Here is a 9,461-nt window from a genome sequence, read left to right on the forward strand (position 1 = left end):
CATGACAGCCCTCAGAATTGTTGAAAAATTGTATTAGAATGACATTACTAATGTGGAAGGGAAAAACAATTAATTAACATCTAATTTAATTCTCTTCTCTATTGCTCTCAATACAAAAAAAAAAAACAAACAATGAAATTGAAAATAAATAAATAAAAAAGGATAAAAACTTCATGACATCCTTAATTGTTGTTGTTTAGTGAGATTGAGACCTTAATTGCTACATTCAACTTATACTATTTTCATACAAATATTATAGAGTTTTGGGTTGGAGATGGAATCAAAACACTTTCCAACTTAAAAACAACACAAATGAAAAATCAATATTACAATTAAAAAGCAAGGCTCCCACATGTACATCTAACAGGCAAACTCTCTCTCTCTCTCTCTCTCTCTCTCTCTCTCTCTCTCTTTCTCTCTCTATTAAAATCAAATGGTACAGTATAGAATAGGCCAGTCATTTTTCTAGTTCTAAGAGGGGAAAAATAATGAGTTAAAACAACAAAAAATATATGCCTAAATCAATTAATTGTCACTTGTCAGTGATGAAATTATTGACTTTAGATTAGGTAGGGTGGTAAGTCAATTTCTAAGAGTTCTTGACTGCAAAACATTATGTTATTCAACTTGACTGACCTCGTTCCATTTATATCAACAAAATCTTGGCCCCCATCCAAACAACTTCCACCTACGTCTGTAAAACAATAATTAATCAGAAAAATATCTCATAATCATTGTCATCACTGTAGTCTAAAAGGGTCTTCTTTTTTTTTTTTGCTTTTTTTGAACAAAAGTCTAAAAGAGTCTTGGTTAAAACTAGCAATAATAGTATAATACAATGCTAAAACAGGCAAAGCTTCACAAACATTAAATTGTAATGTGGATCCCACTATAATAGGGCTGCCCTTAAATATTTTCCTAAATCTTATTGTGAACATTTTCAACATTACCACAAAAGTACAATAGCCTTAAAAGGCAAAGGCACCAAAATAGAAGCACATAGGAGTACTATAGAGAATAAAATCCAATAAGGCTACCTATAAATTATCATAGAACTATAAAGATTAAACATGTTTGAAAAATTTACTCATAAAGACTAAGTGAAGCACATATATATTTAATTATAGTTAACCAAAAGTTTTGTTCTAGTATTTCTAAAAACTTCAGACCAATCCTTTGAAATATTAATTTGAAGTTAGAAATAGAAGCAAAATTTTACACAAAAAGAAATAAGAGAAGCACATTATGAAGCTACCTTTAAAAACGTTGGAACAAGAAGAGGATTAATTAATTAATGTGGAGTTTAACAAATGAAATAAGTCTGTGCAGTTAAATTCCATTTTTTTTTAAAGGAAAAAGAGGTACTAGTCTTAGAGGAGCATTCACCTATGCAAAGATCACATAATTCTAATATCACTCTTTTTAGAATTAAGAAATTAATGCCCCATCAGAGCATCTCCAATTGAGTGTTAAAATAGTGTAGTGTTATATTTTAGCATTTTTAATAAAATTAGTTCTCCAATAGGGTGCTAAATCTTGTGCCAAATTTGACCCATACTAAAATTTGTACCAAATTTAAACAAGATATAACATTGTGTCAAATTAGGCACAAGATATAACATTGTGCCAAATTTGGCACAAGATATAGCATTGTGCCAAATTTGGCACACAATAAATGTAGCATTTTTAATTATTGTTTTGCAGACTAATGATAAGTTTTCGTACACATTTTTCAATTACAATATTGTCATTAGTTATTTTTTAAAAAAATATTTAATCTATTGATTATCATTAATTATATTATACTTTTTGTCATAATTTGCATCATAAAATGCCTATTGTGCTCCAATACACAATAGCAAATATTGCACTTGTTAGTTTTTTGAGCTAAATTTAGCACAATATTTGGACCTTGCATTGGAGATGGTCTCAGTTTGATTTCTAACCAGAGTCATTGCATGACACCATTCAGCATTACAATATTAATGCGTATTAAGAAAATGCTTTCTGCAATTGCAATTGTAACAGAAAATGCAATACTTCACTAGCAACATCTTATTACAAATCATCAATATCATCAATATCATTATTATCATCGCCATTATTACTATTGCTCTTCCAAAGGTCCATTATTTTTTTTTTCTCTATTTTTTAAGAAAAGAAAATATCACCTATTTCAGAATTTCATAACTCTAACATGTCCCACCTATCATTACATGGCATCTTATTTGTATCATCATTTGTATCATGAATAAATAATTAGCAAAACAATGAAGGCTAAAAATATGACATTGCATGATATGTGGGAGGTGAGACATATTCGAGACATAAATTTTGGACCGTAGATTTCACTAACCAACTATAAGGAAGTATCAAACTCGTCTAAACGGTCATAAATCTTGTTTTCTCTAATGCACAAAACACCAAAAGAAGCTTGATTGATTGAGTAGAGAGATTACCTTGTATCATCTATGACGTTCTCCTTGAAAAGAAGCTGGGTGTATAAAAAATGAATCAGCGGTGAAGTCAGAGCACTAGTAGACAACTGCCATAGTCTGTTAATTAGAGAACTTAGCCTGGCAGGTCGTACACATAATTCCCATCGACTCATATTCTGTTCCAGAGCTAACACCTTCATAATAACACTCCTCCCCACACCAGACACAGATAGTAATGTTTTGATGCCTGCTAGAAGTCTTCGGCAAAAAAGTTGATGCTTCATCCGAAAGCCTCAAAGAAGAATCAAACCCTTGATTCATCTCTTTATGTGTGAAACCCTTTGATTCATTAGAACTGGGGGTTCCTTGCCGACTCAAAAAATTGTACAGCAACTGATCCGCATTGCCTGATCCTAGCCCTTCCAGATCTATCATCTCAAACTTTTCATCAACACTCAAATTTCCATAGGCATCCTGCCCCAAAAAAAGTTTAATTCTTAATTGGTTCTCATGACATATTAATAGGCCAGAATTTAAAAAGCTTCTAGTTTTAGTATGAATTCAAAATTATTGCAAGGGAAAAGAAGAGGAATATCATCAACAACAAAATCTCTATCCAACTAAACAATCTAAAATTTCAGAAAACAGTTGAACAACATAAATCTACAGCTATATATTTTCTTGCACACAATTGTTTTGCATCAGGCAGACTATTCAATTCCACACTATAAATCTGCCACTATAAAATGAATCAATAAACAAACATCTCTAGATATGTGAAAACCCAATATAGGAATTAATGAGACATTAGCAGTAATCAAAACCCGCACACCACAACCAAAAGTAATAAAAGCAACTGAGTCCAGATAATTCTATAGTCCTATTAAAATTCCTTTCCCTTTCTTGCTTATAGATTACTTAAAATTTACTCATTTGACCAGAATGCTAAAAAATAATCCATTTTCATACCTCGTCTGAAATTACACTGGAGTTCAAATAATGGCCAGACATTTGCATTGGAATAGACGAAGTAACAGGCCGCTGCCAATGTGTGCCAGTAGAGCCACTGTCCAGATTATCTCCAACAGCATGTATTTGGTCACTAGATGGATAAATTAAACCAATTTCAGAATTTCTTTCTGGCTCAAGCTCCTTTACAGTTCCATTGCAAATATCATGCACACTATTTGGGATGGGAAATGTTCGGTTACTTCCTGAAGTATCAAAGGAATAGCCTTCAGAACTCATTCCCTTCACAGTGCTTGTAGCAGCACTAGAACCCACTCCTCCATAACTGCTGCCAAAATCATGTGAAACCTCATTATTTGATAAGCACTTCACTTCTTTGATTTTGTAGTCATCCCTTGATCTTGAAAGCATGTTTTTCCCAATACTTCCTCCATCATAGGATTGTTCATAATTAAATGGGTTAAGCAAAAAATCTCTTCTCAGGTCAACTTTCTCAATTTTTCCAATGCAGGCTGCACTATCTTCTAAAGCAAATGTATCTTCATATGAAGATAAAAGTAGAGAATCTCTTCCAGAGTTTCTATCTTGATCCATGCAAGAGATGGTCTGTCCTTGAAATCTCCGGTCCTTGTTATCAAAAACAACATTAAATTCACTACTCTTACAATTTGTCACATTGACAGCGCCAACAGAAGACTCAGTAGCATTATTTTCAGCAGAAAATGCTGAAAATACATCGCCTTGGAAACTCCTTTGCGGCCAGTGTTCCTCGATTTTAAAACTAGGGCTTTGTGTGTTAACAACATAACCAAAATCTTGCTCATGAACATTAAAATAGCTTTCCGAATTTCTATCATCAATTGTTAAAGCATCTGCGTTTAATGCAACACAATCACTGCTTGAGCCAATATTTCTAGACTCATAGGAAGTGCCAGACACCAAGTGTGTTTTCTCATCAATTAATGAATCACAAAAACCAAGTTCATCATGTTTTTGATGCACAGAGTCCATCAAATTAGAGCCCAGAAACTCATTTTCATCCTTTACTGTGGCACATTCTTCCTCATTCCCAATCCCACAATGACCAGATATTGATTCGCCATTCCTATTTTCCACTCCACTAGTAAATTGATGACATTCAAAATCATCAATACCACAAATAGTTTCCTCACTGGAAAATATACCAGCTTGAGTATCCATATCTAATTTAGGCTCCTCCATAGACCCATTAGTAATACACTTAGCAACAAGATTCATTCCATCAGAATGTTCATAAATATCTTTGTCCTCATTGTTATAATTCACAGTGTTAGCAACTTCACCTCTATCGGTAGTTTGAATGCAAGAATCCTGACCTCTTAAAGAGTGACAAATTTTAGTGACAATTTCTTCTTTAAGTTCTCCAGAACCCACCTCATCTTTAACGGGCATGGTAGAAGGTTGTTCTTTATCAATTCCAATTGGTTCCTTCATATGCAAGGATGTCGGTGAAATACCACTTACTGAAGGATTAGATTTCTTCAGTGTGCTTGTCATTCCTTGTGAGACTTCAATGCTCTCCACATCATCCTTAACACGGGTTGCAACATTATCATTGTGACAAAACTTTTCATCCAATATTTTGTGGCAGAACTGGCATTCATAATTACCATTGTTAAAAATAAGACCCTCACAAAATACAGAATTACACCCATTCGCGTCCTTATGAGATGAGAAAAGGTGATGGATTAGGTCATTTTTCTCATCAAAAGTCATTGCATGATGCTGGCATTTAATTAAGACATTATCTACTGGAACATCCCCCAGATTTATTGTTTCCAAGAGCATGCCCTGCTTCCAATCATCATTTGTAGAGGTACTTGGCACTCTTGAGCTGATTATGAGCTCATTTGCAGTCTTAGCATCATCAAACGAAAGATTTGCATCCTGTAGCGTACTATGAAATAAAAATTACGAATAAAATGGAATAAACGTAAAAAGATCAGGTATAATGACTTACATCTCCAGAACCCACTTGACAAGCAACCTCCTGAATTTTACATTCAGCAAGGCTGGGATTTAAATCGCTTGCATCCTGAAGTCCAAACGAGGATAGCAAGTAGGAGGAGACCTCCTTGTACGAGACAAACTGCTGCCCATTAGGGCTGTATAATACCAAATGACTAGCATTAGGTTCAAATTACAAGAACAAAGAACCTATCAGAACAAAAAAAAAACTATCATAACTTTAGATCAAACAATACAACCGGTAGGGCAGACAGAAAGACGCAGCCAGGTGCCTTACAAAATTAAAGCTTGAAGTGTGCAACTAGTTTTGTAAATTACTGATAGATCTAATCTAAAATGTCTAACAACTCATTCGTTCTGCCAAACAGTGATACTGATTAGCACAGACATACATGGATAAATAAGACTACTGACCATATTTTCAAACCTTTATCTCACAAACAAACTAGTTTTTCCCGTCCGCAATCATGAGCTAACTAACCAGTTTTAACAGTATTTCACGTTTCTTTTAAACTAAATTATCCACCTGATTCTTTATTGGAGACTAGTAAATTCTAGCAATTGCTATGTAATTCCCCAGACTCAAACCTCAGACTAAAATTAAGAGACTAGTAGTAAAACACAGCAATTACTAAGTACGTGCCCAAACTTAAACCTCAGACTTTGCAGGAGCAAACCACATGCCTGAACAGTCGAGTTAAAATCGAGCAATATTTAACTACATCATGTTAGAATCATTCTGTAAAGTTTAGCAAACACATTATAAACAAGCAATAAAAAGTTGTTAGAGAAAGAAGAAACCTAACGAATCGCCTGCAAAAGAGTGAGAACCGGCCTTCTCTCCTCTTAAAAGAGATCATAATCCTCCAACCATTGGGCAGAGCGTTTCCCAATTCACTGGCATTCACAGTCTTCTTCTTCCTCCTCCAACTATTCCAATCCCCTTCAAACCCCTCCAAAAACCCTAATAACTCCGCCTCAGTCGTCAACCCTCGGGTCCTTTTCATCAACTCCTCTTCAAATGGGTTCTCAACATTCCCCAATGCAATGAATTCCGTACCATTTCCATTCCCTAATGCCTTCGCAGCACATACGACCACCCTATCCTTACCCTTGGCATTCTCAACAGAGCGAATTTCGCCCTTACGAGGCCGCCCTCGCTTCCGCTTCACCTGACCACCAACAATACTCGCCGCCGAAGAATCTTCCATGACCCTATCAACCGGTACAGAAAAACTGCCAGGCTTAGCACTACTCAATTCTGCATTAGACAGTACCGGAACAGAACCAATATCTCCACCGGAACTGCACAATAAAGAATTGGGCGAACCACTCTCGACATTACATGCAAATTCCTGAACCAGATCCTTACGCGGACGCCCTCGCTTCCGTTTCTTAATACCAGAATCGACCACAACATCAATCGGCGTGTTCGGCATCACCTCACACAAAGGCTCGGGAAAAGAATTATTATAATCAACAGGTGCACAAACAAGTCCGTCTGAAGATTCATCGGTAAACAACTTCTTTAAAAGACCGATTATCTGAAACCTCTCCTGATCAAGGGGTTCGGCAGGCGGTGGGGCAACAACAACGGCAGAAGAAGAAGAAGAAGAAGACAATTTCGATTTACGAGAAGCGAGACGGAGGCGTGAGTATGTCTGCTTACGGCTTCCGGCGGACTCGTTGAAGACGGAGCGGTCAATCTTGGGGATCGAAACGTCGTCGTCGCAGCGACGGAGTGGGTGAGAAGTTGAGGAAGTGAAAGATAAGGAATATAGTTCGGACTGAGAAAGAAGATGGAGGTCGATGAGTGGTAGCGAGTCTAGCCGGAGATGGCGGTTGTCGTCGGCGGCGACGGTGCCGGAAGCCATCGCATGGGGTTTAGAGAGAGAAAGAGAAAGTTATTAATAACTGACTTTTCGAAAAAAAGGACAAAAGAAGATTTAGATGAATTGATGGGATTGTGATTAGATGAATCTAAGTCTACGGGTCTATGACTGAGACCGCCCATAATATCGTAACACGTGTCGATGTTTAATTGGCTTTTGTTACGTGTAGAGCGTGTTTTTGAAAACCGAGTGTGGACTTTTCCCTCTTTACGCAGGATTCTGGGCTGTTTGTTGCTAGTTTGCTAAAGCCCAGCCCATTTACAATAATACCAACTATTATATATAATTAAATAGGGTATTTTTTTAACATTATTTTGGGATCTTTTTATTTACTACTTTTTTTATAGAGAAAATTACAAATTTTATAGGTTTTTATATTTTTTGTGAAAATATATAGCTTTTTTTTTAAAAAAAAAAAATAGTTATTTTATGAGAAAATTGAGAAAAAAGTTGAAAAATATGAAAAAATCATTTAAGGGTAACCAGGTACCCTCATAGTAACGAGGAGTAACTAAGTACCTTATCCTATTTTTTCTATATTTTGAAAAAGAGAATTCTTACTATTTTGTAGTTGATTTCTTTTCTTTTTTCTAATAAAGGTGATTATCATAATAAAAAAAGAATTATTTTAAAAAATACAAAAACAACAAAAAAATTTTACAAAAACATAGCTGTATGGAATTTTAAAATTTTTTACGGTTTTTAAAATTTTATTTATATAAAAAACTGTATTTTTATGTTGTATTTTATTGTTGATTTTTTATTATTTGTATATTTTTTTATGTTATTTATCTATTATTTTTATGTGGTTTTCTTATATTTTTTTATTGTTGTTATGGACAACAAAAAAAAACTTTAAACATAAAAATGTATAAAAATTATCAAAAATAATATTTTATGTAAATTTTCATAAAAATAATTGTAAAAAATATTGAGAGAATGGGGACTGGAATATTGAATCTTCTGTTTCCGGTAAGATATATAGTATTGACACTATAATTATTTGGTATCTTATTTATATATTCTGAAAGATAACTAATTTTGTATAATGGGCCTTACAAAATATTGGTATAATGGGCTTTAAAGCACAGGCCAAGTTCATGAGATTTCTCAATTGTTATGAACACTTGGAAGACTAATTTTTTTAGAGAACATATGTCATATTTATTGGTGCTTTATTAGTTTATGGACTAAAAAAAAATATTTTTATTGCTAAGAAACTAAAATAAAAAAACTTGAGTAGATATATATTGTGATTTTTTTTTTTTTTGAAAGATTGTGAATTATGTTTTGATTAGGCAAAGTGAACTAAAATCTTAATTTAGTACATTTTTACATTATTGTTATACCCAAAATTCGGCTGTACTTCAGAGAGTAACACGTGTCAATCAAGTGGAATATGAACCACCAAATATAATAACGATTATATCATTTAATGCAAAATAGAATAACTCATTAAATATAGAATTAATAGAGTTCATAACTCGCTAACTGTATAGTCTAAGGCGAGACAAGGATACACAAACTAACAATTCTTGTATTAACGAGAGACCATCTTACTTCGGAAGGCACAATCCCGAGGAAACTACGGGCAATGTATAGCGAGACATCCACCTCGCTACATATAAGGAAATATTGATGAGATGAATCAGTTGTTGAAACACTTAGCGTATATTTCACATTATAATAACTGTAACAACTTGGAAACGTGTAGGACATGATTGTCCAGTCTGCGAGGCCTTATAGTCAAAGAGCAATTCTTAAGTTTGCTCAGTTTACGAGAGCTCATGCCATTGCTAGAAGGCATATGATTAAACCAAGCTATTATTGGTCATCTATATGCAGAGCGAGATGCCTCTACCCACATCAACTTGAACCGCCTTGAAGATAAGAATGATAAGCGGTTGTGCGGTTATCAATTGTTATCTACACGTGTTTAAATAAAACGTGATCAAAGCCCACGTTTCATGAAATTGTTATGTAATTCAAATTTAAATGTAAATAACTACCAACCTATATTTGTTGAAAAATTGTTGTGCTCCAATAGAAATATCAAACTAACAAAATTACAATTCAATGACAAATAATACACAGGACAAAAATATAGATTAAATAATGTTACACATGAATCACAATATATGTATATTCTATATAT

The 9,461-nt window shown here is 34.2% G+C and overlaps 1 protein-coding gene across 1 annotated transcript; it reads right to left on the reverse strand.

Annotated features, from left to right (window-relative positions):
* Positions 1 to 200: 200 nt before the first annotated feature.
* On the reverse strand, positions 201 to 7,362 carry LOC115709758 (uncharacterized). Its single transcript, XM_030637970.2, has 5 exons — positions 6,216 to 7,362; positions 5,407 to 5,551; positions 3,408 to 5,333; positions 2,460 to 2,912; positions 201 to 694 (listed from the first exon to the last, which is right to left on the reverse strand). Exons 1-4 carry the CDS (start codon positions 7,286 to 7,288, stop codon positions 2,559 to 2,561), a joined length of 3,498 nt encoding a protein of 1,165 aa, XP_030493830.2. The 5' UTR covers positions 7,289 to 7,362; the 3' UTR covers positions 201 to 694; positions 2,460 to 2,558.
* Positions 7,363 to 9,461: the final 2,099 nt, after the last annotated feature.

This window comes from Cannabis sativa, chromosome X, assembly GCF_029168945.1.
Source record: "Cannabis sativa cultivar Pink pepper isolate KNU-18-1 chromosome X, ASM2916894v1, whole genome shotgun sequence".
NCBI classification, from domain to species: Eukaryota; Viridiplantae; Streptophyta; class Magnoliopsida; order Rosales; family Cannabaceae; genus Cannabis; species Cannabis sativa.

What these genes read in the sequence shown, in the direction of transcription:
- LOC115709758 (XM_030637970.2), bottom strand. Translation starts at nt 7,288, where the DNA reads ATGGCTTCCGGCACCGTCGCCGCCGACGACAACCGCCATCTCCGGCTA. An exon ending in TTTTGCAGGCGATTCGTTAG is followed by an intron (nt 5,552 to 6,215) that starts GTTTCTTCTTTC and finishes GGTATTATACAG; the next exon opens with CCCTAATGGGCAGCAGTTTG. An exon ending in GTCAAGTGGGTTCTGGAGAT is followed by an intron (nt 5,334 to 5,406) that starts GTAAGTCATTAT and finishes AGTACGCTACAG; the next exon opens with GATGCAAATCTTTCGTTTGA.